The 27,673-nt window shown below is 45.4% G+C and overlaps 1 protein-coding gene across 1 annotated transcript in view; it reads left to right on the plus strand.

The window, feature by feature from the left end:
* POLN (DNA polymerase nu) overlaps nucleotides 1-27,673 on the plus strand; it is a 2,689,548-nt gene that overhangs the window by 729,155 nt on the left and 1,932,720 nt on the right. Inside the window, exon 8 of the mRNA XM_078678603.1 lies at nucleotides 23,529-23,735. Within this exon, the coding sequence (XP_078534729.1) occupies nucleotides 23,529-23,735 (207 nt within the window). The remainder of the gene's footprint in view (nucleotides 1-23,528; nucleotides 23,736-27,673) is intronic.

Consider the following 27,673-nt stretch of genomic DNA (forward strand, 5'->3'; position numbering starts at 1 on the left):
ACACAAATTGAGTGACGTGCTGCGGGCTGGCAAAAAGCCGTTCTGATCTGCATGTACTAGCTGATGTAGCAATGGGGCCATTATTCGCCCAAAATTTTGCCAGCCCCTTGTAGTCTGTGTTAAGTAGTGCTAGTGGTCGATAGGACCCGATCAATTCTACATTTCCGTTAGGTTTGGGCAGAGACACTATTAGGGATTCACAGGGTGTATCTGGCAATATGCCCATTTCCTGCGTGTTCTGCTACACTGTGAGGAGTCGCGGCACTAAGACCTGCTGGTATGCTTCGTAGAATTCAGCCGCATAACTTTCTGGTCCCGGCGCTTTGCCAGTGGCAAGCAAGCAAATGGCAGCCTGTACTTCCAGTAATGTAAGTGACTCGTTCAGGTTGTCATCTTGCTCTGCTGCGATGTGACGGAGGGCTAAGGGAGTGAGGAAGGAGTCCAAGTCTGCAGATGTTGTGCGGTGTGATGACTGGTAGACACTGGTGTAGTGCATGGTAAACTCGCCTTGAATATCTCGCACGTAGTGAGTACCGGCAGGCCCGGACTGGCCTTTGCGGGCACCGGGCAATCCCCCGGTGCGCTGCAAGGGTGGGGGCCGGTTTTGGGCCCCTGGGGGCCGTTTTTGTTACAGGGCCGTTTTTGCAGCGTTGCTGCAAAAACCGCCCTGTAATAAAATCGGCCAAGAAACCGGTCCTGGCAAAGAGCGTGGTCGCGCTCCCATCCCCCCCAGGGGTGAGGGGGTGGGGGGGGCGAGCACTTTGCCAGGGCCAGTTTTTGCTCCCAGTCCGGCCCTGAGTACCGGCCCGGAAGCGGGCCTCAACCTCAGTATGGGCATCTGCGCATGCTTTTGCCAGATCATGCATGCCAGCAATCTGCCTGCTCTGTCTGCCGACGCTTGAGTGCGCGCGGCCTATGACGCATAATTTTAACAGCGCAGCTGCTCTAGTGCGACTGTTGTTCTCTGCATCCCACAGAATGCCTGTTCGCCTGTATCTGCAACTGACCCCTCATTTATTCACAAAATACTCTTCTATCGCTGGGCCTACTACTGTTCTGAACGGGGAATCTTCCAGGGCCAGAGGTTGAAGCCTCATTAAATGACTAATGTGACCTCCATCTTCTCCCTGCAATGTCATGATGTGTGGGTTATGGTCCGAGTGTGTTTTGCCTAGATAATCCGCACTAAGACACTTCGCTACTAGCGGCACACTTGCAACAAAACGGTCGATATAGACATGTAACCCGTGTTAGTGTGAGTAGTTTGAGTATAGTCGCACCTGTGGATTGAGGTTTCTCCATACATCTGCCAAATCCCAGCGGTGCAGCCATTCCCCTAGATTTCTACCGTTAGCGGTTGCTGCTGTTTGAGGGAGCTGTGGGAATGATCTGTCAAGTGTTGTGTCTAATACCGAGTTAAAGTCACCCCCAGCAACCAGGGAACTTTACACCAGCATGAGAGAACGTCCATCAGTGTGCACCAGAATGTGCCCTGCTCCGTGTTTGGGGCGTATGTGGAGCCTAACACTAAGCGCTGTCCATTAAGGCGGCCTTTTGCGAATACGTATCTGCCCTGTGTATCTATTTCAATCTCTTCCGATTTAAAATGGGTACCTGTTCGAACCCATATTAGTGCCCCCCTAGCGTAGGCCGAATAGCCTGTGACCAGTATTTGGCCTTACCACCTCTGTTGTAGATTTCTGGTTATGAGAGGTGTGTTTCTACCTGTCCATTTGTCGCTTGAGATATGCATATATTTCATACCTGTGGGCTGGCGTGTGGATTCCCCTGACATTCCAGGTAACTACGTTTGTGGGCAGCATGCATTATGGTCACAAGGCAGCGCGCCACGCGGCCTGTATGCTGCGTAAGGTGCGAGGTGACAACATGTTGTGTACCGTGTGCTTGGAGGATTTAACTGTGAGATCCGTAGGTGTGTGCGAGTACCAATATTAACTAGCGGTGTGGATAACAATCTTTGGAGGTGCAACTGGAAAAGAGCAGAGAGACAACATGTGTCTGCCCAAAAATGTAACAGTGCCATATGGCAACTCACTGCTACGTTCACCGCTTCGATTCTATTATGAGGTGAGGGCGGGTGCAAAGTTTGTAGTGAGCAGGCTATATGAGCCTAGGCCCGTCTTGCTCGCTGGCGTGTGTGCACTATGCCCTGGTCACGGTCCCCAGAATTAAAAGACCTCGCTGGGGAGGCAGAAGCTTCTCCCTTGGGGCTGCCGAGGCCTGGAATAAACTCCCGCTTAGGCTTAGACAATCCCAGGACCTGATGGTGTTCAGGAAAGAGCTCAAAACCTGGCTTTTCACCCACTAAGCTCAGCCACTCATTCCAGCACCAGCAGTCAGCGCCAGGACACCTCCGGGTAACAGAGCGCTCTACAAATGTGAAAATAAATAAAATAAATAAAATGCTATATCTTGTGCCATTCACTTGCTTCTTGAAGCCTGGAATGTGTGCATATCAGTGCCAGCTTTCCTACGCGGCACAGTCTCAGATGCGCAGTAATAAGCTACGTGTGCTACGTGACCTCCAGGAACCCCCAGGCTCCCATCATGCACCACAGGTGACAGTTAGGTCAGTTCATTTTTCCGGCTCCTTCTGTGAGTATCCTGGAGCATTGAGCTTGCCAGTTGGTGATTTTTTATCGCTCTTTTCTGGTAAAAAGTGAACTTTTGGTTTCACTTGACGTTTTTAGTACTTAGCTTACTAATTCCACTATTTTTTCTGACTTTTGGCTATTTTTTCCTGTCAAAATGCCAGCCTTATTTAATAAGTGCCCAGCCTGTAGAAAAAAGATGGCTAAGTCAGACCCTCTTTTCGGTCTGTATTGCTTGTCTACCTTCATCTCACAAGCCAGACCAGTGTTACCACTGCAGCAAGTTTTCCAAGAGAAACCTTGGAGAGAGGGAGAAGATTAAGCTGCACTCCATGCAAGAGAGAGGAAAGGAAACAGTAAGTGGGCGAGAAGAACATCACTCAAGGAAGCCCTCCTCTCAATCAAGATTAGAGCACAAAGAAAAAGATGAGAAAAGGAGGCATTGGTCTCCTACGCCGTCGAGGGACAGATCGACATCCAAGATACCTTGGTGCTCTGAGTCGGCGTCGAAATCGCTGTCGAGATGTCCGTTGACGTCGAAACATCCTTCGCCATCGAGACATCCTTCGCCGTCAAGACAAAGTGAGAAGATACATAGGATGAAGTCAACATCAACGCGTAGGAAGTCCAAGACTGGCTCGCCTACGACGTAAAGAGGCCGGGGCTCAACGTCAACACATCAACGTCGAAGCTCGCTGCGGAGAGGTACTGGACCGACGTCGAGATCGCCGTCGACGGTGAGAGGTCCAATGGCATTGATGTTGAGCCGAACACCAAGGGCTTCAACGCCGAAGAGACCCAGTCATTCGACGTTGAGACACATGGCATCGACGTCGTCGCAGAGGAGGTCGACGTCGAGGAGATCACCGTCGAGGAGATCGACGTCGAGGTCTAGAAAAATACATTCTGGGTCTAAAAGGTCGCGATCTAGGTCAATGTCGAGGAGGTCGATCTCGAGGAGATCACACTCAGATCATGGATCTCTGCCAGCGAAGAGACCTAGGGCGACGTCGAAGGACCGTTCGATGCGGGACGCCCAGGTGGTGACGTCAAGGAGTGCTTCCTCCTCCCCAGGGCTTCAGATAGAGCAATTCACTTTTGAACCCTCACCACTACCGTCTCCAGCCCCGCCAAACTAATATCTCGCCGAGATATTAGGAGACATTAGAAGTGGAAGATCCGCAGGATTAATCTACCACGTTCTCCTTCAAGATCCAGGTCCAAGAAGGTCCCCATCGTTAAGAAGGCGATTATCACGCTCTCCTTCTCGGCACCGATCTCCTAGAAGATGACACCATAGATCTTCTTCATGGTCATCGGATTCCAAGGCTGACTATTCTCCGACTCTTTCTTCCTCGCCTCCAAGTAGAATATCGCCCATTGATGATATTTTGACCTTCAATGAGGTTCTCTGCCGTGGGGCTGCGAAACTCCACATTGAAATGCCTGTCTCTACCACCAAAACATCAGTGATCTTTGAAACCCTGCACCAAAAATCTTCCTCTAGACCTTTGCTCACTCTAGTGCCTGGATTGATGGAGCCTGCTCTGCAAAAATTTCTCACTCCAGAATCGGTGGGGGCTGCACCATCTCGGATCACCAAACAATATAAGGCTCCTGAAAATGACCCTTTCTTTCTGAGGGCTGATCCTCCACCGGACTCTGTGATTGTGTCAGCAGCGCGAAAAAATCAAACAGGGGCAGCATTATAGTACCCCCCAGAAAAAGACAGTAAGGCTATGGATTCTGTGGGCAAGAGAATGTGCACAACCTCAGCTTCTTACATGAAAGTAGCCCGCGCCTCGGCCTTGCTGGGTCGATATGAGCATTCCTTGTGGGACTCTCTTAAACGTTTCACGGAGAAGCTTCCAAAAGAAGATAAGCAAGATTTCCTTGAAATTCTGCATGAAGGTTGCTTAGTAGCCAATCAAGTGATCAGTGCAGCGCCTGATGCCTCAGATCTAGCTGCCCATGGCTATGCTCATGGGATTTGTGCCCAACGCTCTGCCTGGCTGAGATTGACTGGCCTAAAGCCAGAGGCACAACATCGTATTCTTAATCTCCCCTTCAATGGCACATCACTCTTTGGCTCTCATGCTGATGATGAAATGTCTAGGATGAAGACCGAGCTGGATATAGTGAAGGCTGTGGGGCTCGAGAAGAGGAAGAACTTCAGGCGATGCTACCACCCTTACAATCAGCAACAGAACCAACAGAGGGTTCAAACCCCTCAATGGTCCTCCCAGCAAAATAAAGGAAGGTCACAATTCTCCCAGCGTCGTCCTGGTAGAGAAAGAGGTGGTAATTCCAGACAGTCCACTCTTGCTGCCAAGCAACAACAAAAGCAGTGAGTGCTTGCTTCCCCTGACTTCGTTACCCACTCCGGTGGGGGGAAGTGTTCGTTTCTACTTGGAAGAGTGGACAAAAATCACACTAGACAAGTGGGTGCTGAATATTATAAAGAATGAGTATACCATCAGGTACATCCACCTTCCATTCCTCCTCAAAAGACTGTCATCCATCGCATAAACCTTTTGAAGGAAGAGGTGTCTGCTCTACTCCTAAAGAACGCCATTGAGGAGGTCCCATGGCATCAACGTCGGCAGGGGATCTACTCTCGTTATTTTTTGGTCCCAAAGAAAGGTCCAAACAAGGAGTTCAGGCCCATACTAGATGTCAGACGTCTTAAGAAATTAATTCTAAGAGAAAAATTCAGAATGCTGGCATTACATCAAATAATACCGCATCTACATCAAGGGTACTGGATGTGTTCCATAGATCTTAAAGATGCCTATTTCCATATACCAGTCTCTCAAAAACATCGGAAGTTTCTACGTTTTTGCATCCAATCAAACCACTTCCAATTCACGGTCCTGCCCTTCGGGCTGAAGTCAGCTCCTCGCACATTCTCAAAGTGCATGGCAGTAGTAGCTGCTTTCTTGAGGAAACAGCACAAACTCGTCTACCCTTACGTAGACGACTGCCTTCTCAAGAGTGCGTCTCCAACTCTCCTGCAACAGCATCTCAAGCTATGTATTCAACAGCTGCATTGGCTTGGTCTACATGTAAACTTCAAAAAGTCTATCCTCAATCCAACACAGAGAATACACTACCTAGGCGCAACTCTGGACATGGTCAACGCAAGAGCGTATCCTTCGGAAGAGAGACTATCATCCATTTTCCAAAAGTGTCAGACTCTCCTGAAGATACCTCAGCCCACGGCCAGGCAGATCTCATCTCTGCAGGGTTCCATGGCCTCGTGCATTTTTCTCGTTCCGAACGCCAGACTTCACATGAGACCTCTGCAGCAAAATCTGGAGGATCAGTGGTCCCAAATCTCCAATCGTTGGGAGGACAAGTTATCAATACCTCTGTCAGTCCGACGCTCCATCCAATGGTGGATGCTACGGGTTCATCTCATCGCAGTTCCTTTTCAAGAGGAAATACCCCAACAGACTCTGGTGACAGATGCGTCCCTTCAGGGTTGGGGCGCTCATATGGGATCTCTACAAATCCAAGGAATGTGGTCAGAGAAAGAGCAACTATACCATATAAGCATGCTGGCACTCAGAGCGGTACATATAACTCTCAAAGCGTTTTTTCCTTCCATCACATCAGCTTCTCTGCTTGTTCAGACAGACAATACAACAACAATGTACTACCTGATAAAGCAGGGGGTAACCAGATCCAGACCCCTGTCGCTGGAAGCACAGGTGATTTGGAAATGGCTTCTGGCACAAGACATGAAAATCTCTGCGATTCATTTACCGGGCGACCTCAACGTCCAAGCGGACGACCTAAGCAGGCATTTTGCAGAAGCACACAACTGGGTGCTAAAACAGGAAGTGGTACAAGACATCTTCCACAACTGGGGAACACCAGACATCGATCTCTTCGCGGACGCCGGAAACGCAAAATGCTGTGTCTTCGCCTCCAGGTACCCGCAACCAGGCTCCAAGGGGAATGCTCTGTGGATAGATTGGTCAGAGACATTACTCTACGCTTTTCAACCCGATTCCACTCATCCCCATGGTGATCAGGAAACTGTACAGGTCTAAGACAGACATGATCCTGGTTGCTCCAGAGTGGCCTCGCCAGTGGTGGTACCAAGACCGTCTTCACCTTTCCAAAGTACCACACAGGAGGTTGCAATGTCATCCAGATCTGCTGACCAGAGCGGGCGGCAAGGTGTTCCATCCCAACCTGCCATCCCTGAGGTTAGCAGCATGGTTCCTGAGTTCATCCAATATGGACATTTAGGCCTCTCTCAGGACTGCATGCAGATCTTGAAGGAGGCTAGGAGAGCTTCTACAAGAAAGTCTCATGCCTTTAAGTGGAAGCGTTTTTACATGTGGTGTACTGCTGAAGGTCATGACCCTATTCGAGGTCAGGAACAGGTACTGTTACCATACTTACTGTATTTGGCCAAGCAGGTTTGCAATACTCCTCCATAAAAGTTAATCTTACAGCGTTAACAGCATATAGAAAGTCTCCTACTCAGGCTTCCTTATTTCAAATGCCAGTTGTTAAGGATTTCCTGGAGGGTCTCAAGAAGATCTATCCTCCTGTTAGGGCTCCATCTCCTCCCTGGGAGCTGAATGTAGTCCTCTCCAAACGAATGGGTCCCCCATTTGAACCCATTCACAAAGCTTCCCTTCAGCATCTTTCATGGAAGACTGCTTTTCTCGTGGCAATCACATCTGCTCGCAGGGTAAGCGAGATACAAGCCTTATGCTCTACAGAGCCTTATCTCTTTTTTCATGCGAATAGAGTGGTGTTACGTACTCACCCGAGGTTTCTTCCTAAGGTGGTCTCGGATTTTCACATCAACCCGTCAGTAACTCTTCCTACTTTCTTTGCCAACCCTGTCACTCCGGCTGAGAGAGCTCTGCACTCTCTAGATCTAAAACGAGTATTGAAATTCTATTTTGATAAAATAAAAAGTGTACGAAAGTCTGACCAATTGTTTGTGAATTATGGTCCGTTAAACACTGGTCTATCTGCCTCTAAAAGGTCAATTTCTAGATGGATAGTGTCATGTACTGTCATAACTAACTATTTTTAAACTTGTGCAGGTTCTTACCTCATTCTGATTGCAGGGGTGAGTTGCCGACTGGGGCTGGTCGCATTCTCGGGGGCTTCCAGCGGTAACGGGCGCCATTTTGGCTTGGGCAGTATTCTACATCATAGCCCTGCCACTCCCCCGCAGCTCCGCCCCTATTTATACGGACACCATGAGGCAGCGCAGCGGACGAGCGCAGCGGGCGCGACGGAGGCGCGCCGGAGTCGTGCCAGAGTCCTGCCCGTCTGCGCCCGTCCGCGGCCGGACAGGCCCAGGGGCCAGGGATGCTGCTATCTTCATTCCCTACTCCCCCGCCGCTCTCAAGCGCCTACATGTCTTCGCCAGCTCCCTTCCCCCCGACACCTGGACTCACATCACATCCCTTGGCATTGCCGGTACCTCATCCCCCCATCTTGGGTCGATGCCAGTATCTGTGGCTCCGGCTCCCATTGAGTCACAGGTACGGGTCTTATACCTAAATACTCGCTCCATGGTTAAGCACCAAGTTGACATCTTGCACCTACTTCTCACCGAGAGTCCTGATGTCTTATTACTATCAGAGACTTGGCTCACTGAGGACTCACTTCCTGACATTTTGGCTGCTCTGCCCCCAGACTACTTCCTGCTAAATACCAACCGCTCAGGAGGTCGCGCTGGGGGAGGGGTGGCGGCGGTCATACGCAAGAATTTAAAGATCATTACTTCTACGGCTCTGACCCTGCCGGGAAGTGGACACCCTGGTTCTTAGCCTTGGGACGGAGGCAGGGGCAGTCACCCTTGTGGTACTCTACCGCCCTCCCCACCCTATGCCGTCTTTCCCTTCAGCTTTCATTGACCAACTCACCAACATTGCCACCTCCTCCACCCGTACTGTCATCATTGGTGACTTTAATTATTGGTTTCAGCACGAGGACGCCGGCCCGCATGCTTCCGAATTATTCGAGGGTCTCTCAAGCCTGAATTTTATTCAACTGGTCAGGTCTGCCACCCATAAGGGCGGCCACATCCTCGATCATATCTGGACCCATGGGGTCAAGTCCTCCCACCCATTAATAACACCTTGTGTGTGGTCGGATCACTTTATGATCGACACCACAATATCGGTGGCTGGCCAGATTAGGGCCCCCCTGCGGGAGGGTGGCAAGGCTCGCAAGTGGAAGGCTGTCGACCCCCCTAAACTGTTAGCCCACCTGTCTCAAACTTGTCCCTTGCTACCTAATGACACTGGCACTGATAAGCTCTACGGGTTGGTAGCAGACTGGCTTACGACAGCCAGCGACATCTTCGCCCCCCTAACCAAATTCCCCCAATCCCGGCATGGCAATTCCCACAAATGGTTCACCCCTCATCTCAAATCCCTCCACCTAGAACTCCGTCAACTTGAGCGCAAGTGGAGGAGAGACTACCACCCCCTAAGTAGAGTTGCCTATGTGGCCGCCCGCAATAGGTACAAACTTGCCATTCTCACAGCAAAAAAAACTTATGCATCAGAAAAAATTTTAGCGGCCCCATGTCAATCTAAAGAAATCTTCAAAGTTCTCAATGAATTTACCTCCGACCCCAGGACACTCCCCGCTCAGGCTGCCACACAGGAAGCATGTAACGCTCTTAGCACCTATTTTGTTGAAAAAATTGTATTGATCAAGGACACCATCTTAGTTACTTCTCCTGGCGCTGGCTCTGCTCCCCCCCCCACAACCTTTGTTCATTCACACAATTCCCTCTCTTAGACCCCACCTCTTTGGCTACTCTTGCCACCCGCATTAAATCTGGATCCCCAGACGATTGCTGTCCCCCGTCCATACTTCGGGCTATCTGCCACTCTTTACCCAACTGCATTCTCCCCCTGTTAAACTCTTCTCTTTCTTCTGGTACGGTGCCTGGCTCCTTCAAGGAGGCTGTTCTGGTGCCTCTCTTGAAGAAGCCAGGGGCGGACCCCGCCATTCCAGCAAATTACCGTCCTATCTCCCTTTTACCTTTCTTTTCTAAAATCCTGGAGGCCCACGTCACTACCTGTCTCTCACAGTTTATCGAGAGTTCCAACTTTCTCGAGGCCAACCAGGCTGGCTTCAGACCCGGCCACTCTACGGATTCTTTTTCGCAAGTCTTTGAAAACCTGGCTCTTTCCTCAATCTGGTTAGCCCCTTTGCACTCTCCATGTCCAGCCAACGCCAGGAAACCCATGGTGTCAGTGCGCTCTATAAGCACCCCTTACAATACAATACAATACAATGTATTATGTTATCTTATCAATTGGCACAAAAGCAGCTCCCGGGCAATCCAAGAGCGCACTCTACAAGAGGCAAAGCTGCTACGATAGCAATGCTTACGAATGTACCTATTTAAGAAATTTGCAACGCAGCCACATGGCGTTTGGTGCATACTTTTGCACGCCATTACTGCCCTTGATTCTGATACTCAGGCGAATGCTCAGTTTGGTCAAGCATCCCTGAGAAATTTGTTTGGGTAATATATGTTGGTAAAATGTTTTGATATGCTGGTAATCGTCCACAGGGTACGGGGATGGCTTGCTACTCTATTCAGTGCTTATGACTATTGATGAGTATCGCCTGGAAGAGAAGGATACCTTACTTACATGTAATCCTAGTTCTCTTCCAGGGGTATACTCATCAAAGTCATAAGCAACCCTCCCTCCTTCCCGGACGAATACCAGGCCTATATATGTACCGGTTACCCATACTGTGATAACACTGTTATACGCCGTCCAAAAAGAACTGACCTAACTGTCAGCTGTGGTGCATGATAGGAGCCTGGGGTTCCTGGAGGTCTTCAAGGCACGGCACCAATTTTTCAATTGTTTTTTATGCAGCCTGTCTAGGCTAATCTGCCTCTATGATCCTGCCTTTTTTACCTTTGAAAATAAAGGTTGTGTGTTTCAAAGCAAACTCAGGGCAGTTTTTCTTTATATATATATATATATATATATATATCATATGTATATGATGACGTATATGTCTTTATTTTGTCAAATGTAAAAGATTTACATGCAATGATGGCAGTTTTGGAGCCTAGTAATGTGTTTTCAGGCTCATATGTATATGCATATTATCTACATATATGGGTATATATGTATAACAAAGAAATGCAGCAACAAACGTTGTAACAAAAAAAGACGAGAAAGAAGGAGAAAACAAAGGCAAAAATATAAAGAAAAAGAAGACGAATCAACATTGGCAGAAGAGGAAGTAGAAAATGAAAAATCAATTATAAATCTCTCCGATATCATATTAACCAAAGCCGAACAGCAACTCCTATCTCTCGGTCTGAACTTTTGCCCTGAGCAACCATTTAAATATGTCTCTACACACGTGGATGTATATTGCTTTATCCGGAAGCTCAACTCAAAAAATTCTTCACCCTACAAAAACTAAAAGCTAATGTTGACAGAAGCTCCGCATCTAATCTCAGCATGGCCAGTGAACAACCACAACTATCAGCGGAGGATGTCCCTGTTCTCTTGGAGATGCATGATCTCAATCAGGCAACCAATTCGCAACCTATGAGGCCTGATTTTGATATCAGTACTCAAAGAAGACTGGACAAAATTAATATGACACAAAAGGGAGCGGGCGCGACTCCTTCTAAAGGTAAATCTAATTTTGTCCCACTCATGGTTAAAGATACTTTGGACACTTTTCATGACTGTATCACGTCAGAAATCAAACAGCTATACAGAAAAACTAATAACAACAAGAGACTTAAATTCAATCAAAAGCGGGCCAACTATCACGCCCTAATGAAAAAGTTAAGCAACAATCCTGAGATTGTGGTCAAAATGGCAGACAAGGGCGGAAATATATTTTCATTTGGCCCAAAAAGGACTATACTACTGAAGCTAGGAATATCTGAAGGCCAATGACAATTTGAACAAGCTCTTATTAAGATGGCGCAGAGAGGGCCTCATCTCGGGAGACGAATACAAATATATGCATAATGAATTCCCAGTACTGCCAGCCTTTTACTTAATACCTAAGGTCCACAAGGAATTATGCCCATACCCAGGAGACCTATCATCTCAGCGATTAACAACATGGGAGAAAAAGTTGGGCAGTATATTGACTTTTTTCTTCAAGATCTGGTAAGCAACCTACCCAGCTTTGTCCGCGACACAAGTGACTTTTTGAAAAAAATAGAAGATCTTGAGTGGCAGGACGATATGTTGCTTATAACTTTGGACGTTGAGTCCCTTTATACTAGTATAGCCCATAACCATGGCCTATTAGCAGCAGGACACTTTCTAAGTCACAGACCTTTGGAATTTTATGAACACAATAAGGCTATACTGAGTCTAATGGAATGGTGTTTGAACAACAACTACTTTGTATTTGGAAAAGAAGTGTGGAGACAAGTGAGAGGTGTTGCGATGGGAGCCTGCTTCTCCCCTAGCTATGCGTGTTTACACGTGGGCTGGTGGGAGGAGCAGGTTCTGAACGCGACACATCAGGTGTGGGTGAAAGAAAAGATCATTAAATATCTCAGATGCAAAGATGATATCTTTATAGTATGGCAGGGTGATGAGAAAGAAGCTATTACATTTATTGAGGAAATTAACAACAATTCCCTTAACTTGAAGTTTACTTCCCATATCAATGCCAAGCAGATTGAATTTCTTGATGTTAAAATCTATATTGACAAATCCAACAGAGTGCAAACCACCTTGCACAGAAAGCCCACCGCAGGTAACACTACCTTGCATGCCTCAAGTCTTCACCCCAAACACACTATTAACAGCATTCCTTTCGGTGAAATCATACGGCTCAAAAGAATTTGTAGTTCAACTGATGACTTTGATAGATGTGTTAAAGAATTACTAGACAGGTTAAAAAATCGAGGCTATTCTGACGCTATGTTTGAGCAGGCTTTGGCTAAAGCCAATTTAAGAACAAGGGCCAGTCTCTTCCCGCCTGATACTGTCAGCAGTGAGGTTATTACATCTACACCCGAAACAATCGATTCACATAACGATTGCCCTAGATTTATAACGGCCTTCAGTGATCAAGAAGCCAAAATTAGACAGATCATTAATATGTCAGGTCTATTGTACTCACAGACAATATATTAGGGCACATGTTACCTAACAAACTGTTAGTAACCTTTCGTAGAGCCCGCAGCATGGGAGCCAGCTTGGATGTTAGCAGTCCGGAACTGAAGCATAAGGCAAACTGGCTGCAACCTGCAGCCGGGTTTCGCAAATGCTCCAGTTGTCGGGCCTGCAAGTTTGGCATAAATAAAACTCATTATCGTACCCCTTTTAATTGTACTGAAATTCCCATCACAGGCAATTACACCTGCAAAACAGAGTTTGCTGTTTATGTCCTGACGTGCACCCGTGGCCTACATTATATAGGCAGTACTAAACAACAGGTGCACGTCAGGATCTTGCAGCATCTCCGTGCTATTCTGCATAGTGATCCTGCCTATCCGGTGGCTCGTCACTTTCTAAGTAAACATAATAAGGATGTCAATTGCTTGACTTACTATGTAGTGGCAGCGGTACCAAAACTATTAAGGGGAGGTAATAGAGAGCTGAAATTGAGACAACTGGAATCCAATATGATCCTCGAGTATGACAGCAAGTGGCCAAATGATCTTAATAATACCGAGGACTTACATAATTTCTTGTGATGATTAATATCTTGGTTCCATTTCTAGCTTTCTTGTTCTCCAATTTCTCTAAATGTGCCCCCAACCCCAAGGTAGTCACGTTCCCTGTTGCCTGTGGGGATATTTTGTGTCTGTGATCAACTTGGTAATGCGTAATTTTGGAAATTCTGTTTCATACTGACTAGTCAGGTTCCCTGTTAGTCATTATTATGTATTTAACAGCGCTACAGTTTCCTTCTGTGTACATAGATGTGTATATATATGTTTATTATTCTGGTTTTTATCAGATTGTGGTATATACGGTTTTATACACAAGGTGTTTTACTCACTTTTTTATCATGATAAATTATTTAACCATTTTTGTAATGTTTTAAAAATAGTCTCCTTCAAACAAAATGTGGCTCTGCTTGTTCCCAATTGTTAAGATGGCATTTATGCATTGCAATTACAGGTTGATTTTATCATGTACTATAGCATTTTATCCCACTTTATTTGCACATGTAATACAATTTTCCGCACTTTAGGCATTGACTAAGTGTCACTATAGTAGCACCATAAGTTCTCCTGCTTTGCCCTACCATCCTATGGTACTGTTGACATACACAATGTGCTAAAAACATTTTTTTGTATCATGTTATAATACAACGCCGTGGTACCGTTATCAGAAATAAGGATTTCTCCTGTTATAATAATATGTTATGATCTTATAATCATGTTTCTGATTTTAATGTTAATATATATTAATATATGTTTAACTTCTATATTCCATTATTTATGGCGTATTTTGCACATATAACGATATATGCACAGTATGTTTTCTATTTCTATGGTCACATGACCACTTTGGAGGCGGGCTGCAGGAGGGTCACTAGCATTATGAAAAGCAAAAAGTTACATTTGGTCTTTTGCATGTGAACAAGGGCTGTTTCAGTCCGAAACGCGTCTTGCCCTTCTACCCGGCTGGGAATGCAATAAAGAAACCTGTAATTTATCCTGGTGGTCCGTCTCCTGCTTGCTTCGCCGATCCGAGCTGGGATTGGAGGTGGTGTTTGGAGTTTTCGTGCATATATATATATATATATATATATATATATATATATATATATATATATATATATATATATATATCCACACATTCCAGGAAGCACATGAGAGAAGACCACAGGCAGCTTCAAAATAGAGTTCGTTTATTTGCACTCGAGCACTTGCCAGCAGTTAAAATGTCAGATTCAGGCTTTCCATATTCATCTGCCAGACGCGTTTCAGGTTGCAAAGACCTTTCTTCAGTGGCAATGGAACAGAAATTAAAACATCGCGTTTATTTTCCACTACTTAAAGCACCTGCCCTTTAGGGCGTGGCACACCCTGTGCCTTCTGGTACATGTAGTTAATAACTCCCAAGTGGGTGCAATGTTCATTTCTTCAATAATGTGACCAGTATTTTCCCCAGTGGGTCAAAGCGCTATACCTGTCACTGAACTGCCATGCTTTCCAGTGGTCGAAAAAACTCTGCGCTCGATTCAGTCCTGAATTGAAGCGAGGGCTGCTGCCTCTGTTTATTTTCTTGTTCCAAATGAAAGCTCGAACAGACCTGCAAGGTCGCAGTGAGTCATCTCTGTTAGGCGTGCAAAGCCCCATAAATCCACACATTCCAGGAAGCACATGAGAGAAGACCACAGGCAGCTTCAAAATAGAGTTCGTTTATTTGCACTCGAGCACTTGCCAGCAGTTAAAATGTCAGATTCAGGCTTTCCATATTCATCTGCCAGACGCGTTTCAGGTTGCAAAGACCTTTCTTCAGTGGCAATGGAACAGAAATTAAAACATCGCGTTTATTTTCCACTACTTAAAGCACCTGCCCTTTAGGGCGTGGCACACCCTGTGCCTTCTGGTACATGTAGTTAATAACTCCCAAGTGGGTGCAATGTTCATTTCTTCAATAATGTGACCGGTATTTTCCCCAGTGGGTCAAAGCGCTATACCTGTCACTGAACTGCCATGCTTTCCAGTGGTCGAAAAAACTCTGCGCTCGATTCAGTCCTGAATTGAAGCGAGGGCTGCTGCCTCTGTTTATTTTCTTGCTCCAAATGAAAGCTCGAACAGACCTGCAAGGTCGCAGTGAGTCATCTCTGTTAGGCGTGCAAAGCCCCATAAATCCACACATTCCAGGAAGCACATGAGAGAAGACCACAGGCAGCTTCAAAATAGAGTTCGTTTATTTGCACTCGAGCACTTGCCAGCAGTTAAAATGTCAGATTCAGGCTTTCCATATTCATCTGCCAGACGCGTTTCAGGTTGCAAAGACCTTTCTTCAGTGGCAATGGAATAGAAATTAAAACATCGCGTTTATTTTCCACTACTTAAAGCACCTGCCCTTTAGGGCGTGGCACACCCTGTGCCTTCTGGTACATGTAGTTAATAACTCCCAAGTGGGTGCAATGTTCATTTCTTCAATAATGACCAGTATTTTCCCCAGTGGGTCAAAGCGCTATACCTGTCACTGAACTGCCATGCTTTCCAGTGGTCGAAAAAACTCTGCGCTCGATTCAGTCCTGAATTGAAGCGAGGGCTGCTGCCTCTGTTTATTTTCTTGCTCCAAATGAAAGCTCGAACAGACCTGCAAGGTCGCAGTGAGTCATCTCTGTTAGGCGTGCAAAGCCCCATAAATCCACACATTCCAGGAAGCACATGAGAGAAGACCACAGGCAGCTTCAAAATAGAGTTCGTTTATTTGCATTTAATTGGAACTACTGCGACTAGCATGCATTGCACCAGAGTATGTATGCTGTGCTTAAATGGTCAGAAGTCCGTTGCTGTTTTTCCGTTTCACATTGCCCGCCCTATGAAGAAGATGCTAGAAGCATTGAAACGCGTCAGGGACTGAATACAATCAGGTCGTTTCTGTACCTCTTGTGCAATAAAAGGTTCTGTGAACATTGCTTCGTGGAGTGCGGTCTCTAAAGCTTGGGGAACTTTTGGAAGATTTATGGACACGGCAACTCCGGCCGTGGGAGACCGAACCGCCGCCAACGCCAGTTACAGGTCTGTGAGGCAGCAGCACACCGCAGCAGCCTATTTCCAGCATGAAGCAAGCACTCTTGAGCAGAGGCACAGTTATGAATCTAGAACCCATCGAAGGGTAAAGAAATTAAATTTAAAAATCGGGAGTTGTACTATGAAGGGAAAAACGGACCCACATCAGAATACCCACACCAGAAGGGACTTAATTGGAACTACTGCGACTAGCATGCATTGCACCAGAGTATGTATGCTGTGCTTAAATGGTCAGAAGTCCGTTGCTGTTTTTCCGTTTCACATTGCCCGCCCTATGAAGAAGATGCTAGAAGCATTGAAACGCGTCAGGGACTGAATACAATCAGGTCGTTTCTGTACCTCTTGTGCAATAAAAGGTTCTGTGAACATTGCTTCGTGGAGTGCGGTCTCTAAAGCTTGGGGAACTTTTGGAAGATTTATGGACACGGCAACTCCGGCCGTGGGAGACCGAACCGCCGCCAACGCCAGTTACAGGTCTGTGAGGCAGCAGCACACCGCAGCAGCCTATTTCCAGCATGAAGCAAGCACTCTTGAGCAGAGGCACAGTTATGAATCTGGAACCCACCGAAGGGTAAAGAAATTAAATAAAAAAATCGGGAGTTGTACTATGAAGGGAAAAACGGACCCACATCAGAATACCCACACCAGAAGGGACTTAATTGGAACTACGGCGACTAGCATGCATTGCACCAGAGTATGTATGCTGTGCTTAAATGGTCAGAAGTCCGTTGCTGTTTTTACGTTTCACATTGCCCGCCCTATGAAGAAGATGCTAGTAGCATTGAAACGCGTCAGGGACTGAATACAATCAGGTCGTTTCTGTACCTCTTGTGCAATAAAAGGTTCTGTGAACATTGCTTCGTGGAGTGCGGTCTCTAAAGCTTGGGGAACTTTTGGAAGATTTATGGACACGGCAACTCCGGCCGTGGGAGACCGAACCGCCGCCAACGCCAGTTACAGGTCTGTGAGGCAGCAGCACACCGCAGCAGCCTATTTCCAGCATGAAGCAAGCACTCTTGAGCAGAGGCACAGTTATGAATCTGAAACCCACCGAAGGGTAAAGAAATTAAATTTAAAAATCGGGAGTTGTACTATGAAGGGAAAAACGGACCCACATCAGAATACCCACACCAGAAGGGACTTAATTGGAACTACTGCGACTAGCATGCATTGCACCAGAGTATGTATGCTGTGCTTAAATGGTCAGAAGTCCGTTGCTGTTTTTCCGTTTCACATTGCCCGCCCTATGAAGAAGTTGCTAGAAGCATTGAAACGCGTCAGGGACTGAATACAATCAGGTCGTTTCTGTACCTCTTGTGCAATGAAAGGTTCTGTGAACATTGCTTCGTGGAGTGCGGTCTCTAAAGCTTGGGGAACTTTTGGAAGATTTATGGACACGGCAACTCTGGCCGTGGGAAACCGAACCGCCGCCAACACCAGTTACAGGTCTGTGAGGCAGCAGCACACCGCAGCAGCCTATTTCCAGCATGAAGCAAGCACTCTTGAGCAGAGGCACAGTTATGAATCTGGAACCCACCGAAGGGTAAAGAAATTAAATTTAAAAATCGGGAGTTGTACTATGAAGGGAAAAACGGACCCACATCAGAATACCCACACCAGAAGGGACTTAATTGGCACTACTGCGACTAGCATGCATTGCACCAGAGTATGTATGCTGTGCTTAAATGGTCAGAAGTCCGTTGCTGTTTTTCCGTTTCACATTGCCCGTCCTATGAAGAAGATGCTAGAAGCATTGAAACGCGTCAGGGACTGAATACAATCAGGTAGTTTCTGTACCTCTTGTGCAATAAAAGGTTCTGTGAACATTGCTTCGTGGAGTGCGGTCTCTAAAGCTTGGGGAACTTTTGGAAGATATATAGATACATATAGATATATATAGATATATGCATATTATTGGCTATTGCTCCGGGGTCCCGCACATGGGCGGGACTATTCAGTGCTTATGACTTTGATGAGTATACCCCTGGAAGAGAACTAGGATTACAGGTAAGTAACTTATCCTTCCAAACTGAAAGCTCTTGTCATGTCAGATTCGTGATTCGACTGAGCTGGGCCCGTCGCCGGCCGTGAGTCGCTGTCAACCTGAAGCCTACTGTCTGTCTCAGCACTGCGGTTATGTATCGTACAGATCAGGCATAGGGACTACTTTCCGTCAATGTCTTTATATTGCAAGCCAGGGCTTTTAGACCTAGATGCACCGTCTTCGGTGTGTCGTGCTTTCGCTTTGCCTGCGACTGCAGACCCGCTTAGTGTCTCTGCAAGCTCTGCAGTGCAGCACGTGTGAGACCCTCCCACCACTCCAGATTTCAGCGCAACATTAGCCTGTAGCTAGGCCACAAGCTTTTCCCGCTGGTCCTGCGTATGCCCACTAAGCGACTAGGTCAGGTGGAGGGCCGCTTGCTTGCTTCAGTAAGTAGTGGGTGACCGGCCAGTATGCAGCTTCTGCCACGTATCGCCGCGGGTAGTTATCCTCCTCACCTCAGTTCATAACTGGCGTCCTTCTGTGCGGCACAGTCTCATGCCACCGTCCGGATCTGCTCGTGTTTCACCAATTCACCCGGTCTCAATCTGTGGTTGCTGCATGGGCTCTGCCAGCGGGGCCCCCCGGCAGCCCCCAGGGTCATTGCCTGCGCAACGTCAGCATGCGCCTCATCTCCACTGCTTGGGGGCTCAGGGCAGGGCGGCGTGAATTCAACAGCAATTACGCGACCCATCACACCATCCCTGCTCTCGTCTGCCTCCAGGCAGGAGGTTCACTCTATACAACTCTCGGTCCAGTTCTGGCAAAGGGGGCCCCAACACACCCCACGAGGAGGGGGGGAAGGAGGAGGGATAAGAGAAGATAGGGATGAGGGGGAAGATCAGTACTTCTTCTCTTACCTCTTCATCCCCAATCAATTAGTCTTTTCTGCAACTTCTGCAATGGATCGGCGCCTCAGCTGGACTCATTCTCTGCCCAGGGGGGTCTTACTCCGTCTCCAGTGCCAGTTCCACGCGTAGCTGGGCCGACAGCTAAGTTCCAGCCCACATCTGGGGTCCTGACAGAGTCCTATCCTGGTGCAGTTAAATTACACCCCGCGCTGGCTATCTGCTTTACCTCTACCATGGGACATCTTGCTCAGCCACAGCTCTGATTTTTCGTGACTCATGTTGCCGCCCCGCTCCCAGCTTGATTCTGTGGTGTCCCTTCTGCTCAGTTGTCGGTAACTCAACTTGTGCGGCTCCTAGCACCTTCAGACTTGCTGTACCTGTGTACGCTGGCACCCCATGCCTAACTGGCTGGTTCTGGCTCCACGATGGCACTGTTGTGCACAGGAGAATTAACGGATTATCGGGCCTTGGAACGGAGCCTCACTAGAGTGCATCCGCCATCTTGACTGGCTAGCCACGCCCCTATTGTTATTTGACTGATATCGCAAAACTCCTTCATATGTACCCGATGTTGTAAATGTACGTATATTTAGGTGAAGTATTATTCCTAATAGTGTTGAACAGTGTGTACGACAAGTCCTTAATCTACAACTGAAGTGATTCAGGCATGACCCTAATAGTCATTATCCATTATTAGTTATATATAGGCTTTCCTGTTTTCAGTTTCTATTTTTGGTAAATTCTGGTGTTTTTTTTCAGTGTTTTCAAGTGATTTCAATACCTTGAAAAACAGTGGTTAGCAGTGGTTACACATTTTCACGCCATTAAAAACAACAGAAAGTGTTTTTCCGGTGTTTTATGGAATGTTTTGCTTTTATTATTGCTTGCTTTCTGCACTGATTCCAAGTGGCACTGCGTTTTATGTTTTCCAAAAGTCTGGTGTCATGTTTTAACCACTATCCCAGATTCTTGGTGATAGCACTCTTCATACATGTTCTTGTCACTATACCTTGCATTGAATGTTTAAAGCCTGAGGTGTTGCCAACTCGCCAACTATCAATACTGACTCACTAGAAGCTGGGGGCTGATGTATTAGGGTTTTTACCCATTCTCTGTGGGTAAATGTGATGACACATATTAGGAAAAATTCCTATGAAACCAGCCATTTTACCTATCAGTGAAAGAATCAAACACAGCCAAAATATCAATTATGATTTTGATATTTCCTGATACTCTACAGTTTATAAAATAATTAAACGAGACCTAAAACATGCTTCTAAACCCTGCATCTTTAGACCAAATACCACAAAACTGAAAAAACAAAAGGAAGAAGAAACAATATTTTAGTGGCATCCCTAAACAACAAAACTCAAGCAGAATAATGTTAGCCCAGACTTTCTTACTGCTAGTTTGTATAACAAAGTTACATTGTATTGGCCTCTTCAAAGAAAAGAAAATACTCTTTCACTCTCTTTTTCCTTCTTTGAATGGCATTTAGTTTGTAGTTGTGCAGGTGTTTTTTCAGTGCTTATATGTTTCCACTGGTGAGGGCTATTTCTCTTTCAGTGAGGTTTTATCAGTTATTATAGGTTAAAACCTAAAACAGGACAGCCTAGTTATATAGTACTTGGTGCCCTGGCAGAAACTAAAGAACACGTGAAAAACAAAGCAGAAGTCAGGAAACAAAGCCTTTGGGATTGCTTTAGACTTTTATGAACTCTGAACATGAATAGCTAGAACACAATATGCAAAACTCATGATCTCACCCTTGATGTGACAGATAAAGTTACTATTGCCATAAATAATCCTACAGATGAGATGACCTATCACATTTCATTGCATTAGCATTAGGAATAATATGACTATGAATGTAGGATTTATTGGTATGAGTATGCCTTTCTATTTAAAGATACTGTGCTTTTAGATGTTTCTGCTTATAAATATTTTGAGGTCATAAATATTGCATATGGTGTGCAAGCAATGGTTTGCATGGCTGTTGTGCGAGTTCAATATTGTGAAGGTATTCATAACTGACGCGTTTCACCTAAACTGTGTTTTAAGCACATTTTAAAGTTATTGTTTAAAGATAAGTTAAGTAGTTATAACAAATCCCATTTATAATTTAGCTTTAAATTTAGCTTATTTAAGTGTCTTTCCGTTCTTTTTGTCTGCTAAATTTAACGTCTTTGAAATTATTCCTCTTTCTTTGGCCAAGCCATGTGCCCTACCACTGAGGGCCACCAAGGCCCTGTGTGAATCCACCGTGGGCAGGCCAGCCATTGTTCTATACGAACTCTGGCCAGGCCTAGGCCAAAACCCTCTGAACTTCGTATTAAAATCAGCATTTTTTACATTTCAATGGGGACCTTTGGACCTCCTCTAAACCTGAGGGTTATGGAATGCTCTTCTACTCCCTTTATGGCACCTTTATTTTTATTTTTCAGTACACTGGGTCTTAGTTCACTTATCATGTAATGTTGGCCAAATCATTTTTCTTCAAGTTGCTGTCATCAAATCAGAGAGGTTCGAGTCTTTGTACCCGAAATGAACAACGTTAGAAAAAAGTTCCCCAGCTAATGAAATTATAGAATTTGAAAACAAATTGGCCTTCAAGCTGATCCACGTAACCCAGGTTCACCATCCACGACCATCTGTGGACTAATGCTCCATGTATCTTTATTTTGATGGACAGGTCTCATTAATTTTGGGCCCTACCCATACCATTTTCTAACACTAATCTCTCAGAAACTCCTGAACAGATTTATACCAAATAAAACCGTTCCTTGAGTAGAGTTCTACTTTCATACCAGGTTTGGTGTCAGTCCATTCAGCCAGTTTTTCTATAATGAGAAGTAAAGCATCCTATTGGAGTTAAAATGGCAAGCGTCCCTATTGCCTCGCCAGCCTTCTATTTTGCCCCCTACTGGACAGATCTGCATAAACCATGAAGAACCCAAGTGGGTGAACCTTTTTATTTGATACATATTTACATATTCTTCAAACCAAGTCAAAGGTATTAGCAAAACAAAAAGTGCAAAGTCTGATTTAACTATAACTACACATATGCTATTGCTCCTTGTATAATGTAAATATTTAAGTAAAATGTAATACCGTTCTTTAGGATATAAAATTGTGTTTGCTTAGTAGCATTTCCACCTCAATTTTAAATATTTGGCCTAGTCCTAAAGAGGCCACCATGACCTAGATTTTCGTTGAAAGTTGTGTGCGAAAGAGTCCCTTTGTATAGCACTACTCGTTGTATTTTGGAGTGTTTACTTTTGAAATTCATAAGCCTGGTTGCAGCCGTCTATCCCTTGAACAAATTGTTTCTGGCACCTGTGGGTCAAGAAATACAGAATATTTTTACAAAATGACTGAACTCTTTTTTTCAGGTTTTGAGCCGCATTTCACCTCAAGCAAATTTCCGCAGACTATCTCATAAAGAGTACCTCTGCAGCTTGCACCCACAGCAAAACCCTCACAGACAGAGAGAGGAGGTTTGTATGTACCCTAAGGTTGCTCCCTCTTCGGGGAATGAATCTATTTTAAGTATTCTCAGGTGTGGGAAAATATCTTCAAGGATTTAGTGAAAACTCCAAAATTGAAAAACTCTGTTCTCTCACATACATTTGCAGGTAGGACCTACATGAAATGCTTGCACACCTGGTCCTAGCCCTACATTTCCAAATGTGTAAATTCAACCATACTAGCTGAATTTATTGTTTCCCCAAATGCCATTTCTGAGCAATTTGTTTTACTCCATTCTCTGTGCCTCCAGATTGGAAATTTAGCCTCTCAAATTATTTTTGTACACATCTATTTTAAAGTTAGGTGTATTAACAAGTTTACGAATTGATCCCAAAACTGATTGAGAGCTACTCCTCCACACAACACTGGGCTAGAGTTTAATCTCAATTGTATCCTACGTATGAAATTGTTCTTGAGGTCTAAGTTCAAGTTGTGAAACTTCACTTTATTTATAGAGGTTCTCCATTGGTTTTGGTGGAGAGGCTAGGGTAAATTCCTCAGCATTAGCTTTCACATTTGGGTTTACCTAAGAGATGTCATACAAAGTTGTATTTTGTCATTGACTGTTCCGTCAAAGTGCCTTTTGAAAAAAGTATAGTGGTGACCTAGTGCTAAGTTTCAGTAAAACATTTTATCTGGTGTACATTTAGAATTATTACTGTGCATTTGAAAATGTTAACACACAGCCTTTTTTCACCTTATCATTGTCAATTTCATCAGCCTTTACGTCATGCTTTATTTGTATTCATTTCTAGGCGAACATATCATCAGTAAAGAAGAATAGTAGCAGTGGTGATGTTGATAGAAATGCTGGACCTGGATTTCTTCAAAGACAAATTTGTGATAGCAGGTCTTTAGGAGATAAAGAAAGAAGTGAATTATTTAGGGAAACCAGGCATGCAGCAGCTCTAGTCCTATCTCTGGTATTTGAAGATAATTCATCACAACTATGCCCGGGAAAGGTTAGTGGAGATTTTAGGTATTTTTTCTGCCATATTCATGTGATAAGGTGGAACTAAAATCACTACAGCAACACATCATCAAATACATTGGGGAAGAGGAAGGGCAAGACTCGGCAAAACATTATTGAAAGCTCTTAGCGCAAGGAGGTTTAGCACTCCCAAATGTGATTAAATACTACCAATCTGCTCATCTCAGATTATTGGTAAAACGGTAATTTCAAGAATCAGAAAAACAATGGCTCTTTATGGACAGAGCAGGTAGGGATGTCCGGAATTTACCATTGATACTCCGACCCCGGAGACCCAAATGGCTATACATCTCAGATATGACTAAGAACGCTCTTGAGCTCTGAGATCGCACATCCACTCCTCAGGGGCTATCCACAAAAGTAGCTCTGTACACACCGATTCATTGGAACCCTTAATTACACCTGCGGCATGGAAAAAAGGCTACCTTAAGATACATGATATGTTTCACAAAGGAACAATTTAATCGTTTAATGATTGCAATAGGGAATTTTAGTTAACTGAGACAGATAGACTACAATATGCTCAATTAAAGCACTGGGTCATGCAGCTAGGGGTTAAGAAAGCTGCAGTCAGACCCCTAATTCAATTTGAAAAGTGCTGGGCATGTATCATGCAACCAAGGGCTCGATTGGGTCTCTGTACCAGATACTGACCGTAAACTTATCTGGACCAAAATGGCCTGAGAAACAGGCTTAGAGCAGTCATAAAGAGGAAATGATTGGGCCTCACATTGGCCTACCATCCATAAAAGATGTAAAAGCCTTCAGCACAAAGAGGTGGGATATGAATTGCACATGAGGTGGTACTTGATGTCCATTAAACGTAATACCATATATCCTGTCACTTTGGTATGCTGTTCGAGATGTGGGGTGGAAAAATGCACTTTCATTCTTATCCGGTGAGAATATCCCACAATATAGCTGTTTTGGAATGAAATACTGAGCCACATAGACTTCATTTTGGGAGATAGTATACCGAGAGAACCTTCAGTGGTATTGCTAAATATGACAAGTGGAGGAGAGTAGTTGGGGCCCCCTTTTGAATTATCAGTAGGACTGTGTTATAATCATGTGGAGTCTGCACTGGCATATATTCTGTGTGACTAATACATGAAAAAGCAGAAAGAGGAGTACAAGATGGTAAAATATCCACACGACTAACGTAAATCACATATGTACTTTAGAAATGTAAGTGACAAGATTGTGCATTAATACTTAGTTGAGGGATAACAAATACATGTGTTTTCTAATTTGGTTTAATATTATACTCATGCTAATAATATTTTAAGATTTGCCATTCATAACTCTTCAGGTACATACCGAAAGTATGGCTTATTTGCTTGGAGAAGAGCGCACACAATGTAACCGGTGCATTGTTAAATTAGCTGAACTGTAGGCCTGAAAAGCATTTATAATGTATTTCCTAGCTAACGTTTGAATTTCGTATTTTGCTTGCATTGTAGAATGTTGCATGTGTCTGGTATTCCCACTTCAGGTGAACAAGGCTTCATTAGTTGAGAGAAAAAGTTATTGTTCCTAGTAGATAGAGAGGCCTGAGAAGAAGAAATGAGATAATGGATGGGGGACAAGTTATCATGGGAGAAGGTACATGGCACCAAGGACGTTAGACATTTCTCAACGTTTGAACATGGAGGCAGAGAAAGGAATTTGGAGGATGTAGAAATAATTGTAAAATACTGGTAGTACTGTGGGAGGTGCCTTAATTCAGCGATTGCTTATGTTGTAACGTAGTTAGGGAAAGCTGACATTTTTGCTCTAGGATGCCTTGAGGTACAGACCTCTTCCCTGGCTTTTGTGGCTTTAAGCTACAATACCCGGTTTGAGTTACTTCTTTGGAAGGCACCCTATTCCATCTTTACTGAAACTTGTCTTAGACTAGGTGTTGGACCTGCAATGGGCAAGCCCAGCACAAAGGGGGTAGCTTGGCTCAAGTGACAAGGCAAGTGAAGGCTGTAGTGTTAAGCCGGCTCTGACCCAATAATAACTCCTTGTACATCCACACCAAAAAGAAGGACACCACACCACTGCTGTAGAAAAATACGATTCCTTTATATAAAAGTTCTTTGTTGTAAATAGGGTTGTCTGGGAAAGCACATATACATTTCTTTTGGTCATACAGTTCTGGTAATAAATAGTATTAATAAATAGAATAACTTCAGGAATGAGTATCACAATAAATATCAGAATAAATATCAGAATAAATATCAGAATAAATATCAGAATAAATATTGGTTCATTTACATAAACAACCACATGTTTCTTCTGGTATCGCTGCCACCAATTAAATACTTTCGAATCATTACATCTGCAATACGTTTCAAATGGGGAAAGATAACTCTTACAGTTTATGCTGTTTTCAATGACCAGGTATACGGCTTCTCTGAGCACAAAATAAGGTTTGGGACTCTTTAATAATCACTCAAGGCGTATGCGCGTATATATAGAAGGCAAGGAAACACAGTCAATACATCATTTGCACTCGGCGGTCACCGGGATAGGATCTCTGCTTTGCCGGTGAAGTCTATGCGCGCCTAAGGGCTTTAGCACCACTTGAGCACAGGCGGCACCAGTTCAAAGTCATTAGACTGACGAACGGGCTGCCGGAGAGGTCACACAACCTTCGCGCACAGTCAAATAAATGCCGGTTCACAGTTCCTTCACAACGCTGCATTCACTATGAGGAAACGGGCCCACCTCACATCGGCTGCAATTCAAGATACGATTCAGTCGGGCACAGCACTCCTCTCGTTAGCGACGGGGCTCTCAGGGGCTCCACGGACCTCCCTCCGACTTCCGCATACAGGGGGGTTCCCGCCCACAGCTACAGCTCCCGGGTCACTGGAGAGTGGCAGAGACGCTAGTCCCGCCCAACGAAGGCCGGCCTTTCCCCGCCCCGGCGCACCACCTCACCTTCTATCTGCGCAGGAAGCGCTCTATGCTGGTGGGGCTCGGAGACGTCCGAGTTCCCCTCTAGAGGCACCTGACGCGAAGGGGGCAAAGCTGACGATCGCGGTCGCGGCGAACTTGCTCTCGCCTCGCGACTCCATAAGTCGATCACAGTTCACCACCGGGGGGGCGGGGAGGCACACGAATCGGGCCACAGTCTTTGGGGGCAATGAGGTACTCGCTGGGCAGGCGCTGTAGGCGCTAGATCACTTCTCACGTAGCTGACTGGAACGCCAGTCAGACACAACGCCAGCAATCCTTTGCTGCTCTACTGCCTGCGCTACCAGCCACCTCAGGGGTCAACAGGGCAGGTGTCAATCTGGTGTCAAGTCTGGAATCTCTTCTCTAATCTGAACTTCATCATCATCTAAAATGGCCGCCAGGGACTGGGCCTTATATAGCCAGTGCCCTGGGGTACTGGCACGAGCCAGAAGGTTCTAGAACCTTCTCTGGCTGTGACAATGACATGGCACTCTTGAGGGCACTCACAGCCACCGTACTGGGGTTCTAGAGCAGCCATTTTGTGTACCTGAGGAAAATAAAGGAATTCCTGTCAGAAATGCGCGCCAAACAAAGGGCGCCAAAACCTCAAGAGGCCAGGGTTCATGAAGGCTCCAATGGGAGTCACTTTACATGAGAAAGAAAGGGTGTCCACCATTTTAGGTTCATTTATACAGGTTGACAACCCCAGTTTGTAATGCCACAGGTTTGTACCAGGCGCCTTGTAAATAGGTGCCACAAAACTTGTGAGCAACTGGGCGTCAAGGAACATCTAACCCCATGAAACAACACATCAAAAGTCCTGGTAGACAAATAAAAAGCGACAAATTTTGGGAGGTACAGGGGAACAAAAGAAATCATAGTGGTGAGGGGACTCTCAGAAGCAGACGGGTCTAACACTAGGACTTCTACTTCAGGGTAATGTAAGGATAGTAAGTGACT

The sequence above is a fragment of the Lissotriton helveticus genome, chromosome 2_2, assembly GCF_964261635.1.
Source record: "Lissotriton helveticus chromosome 2_2, aLisHel1.1, whole genome shotgun sequence".
In the NCBI taxonomy this organism is placed as follows: domain Eukaryota; kingdom Metazoa; phylum Chordata; class Amphibia; order Caudata; family Salamandridae; genus Lissotriton; species Lissotriton helveticus.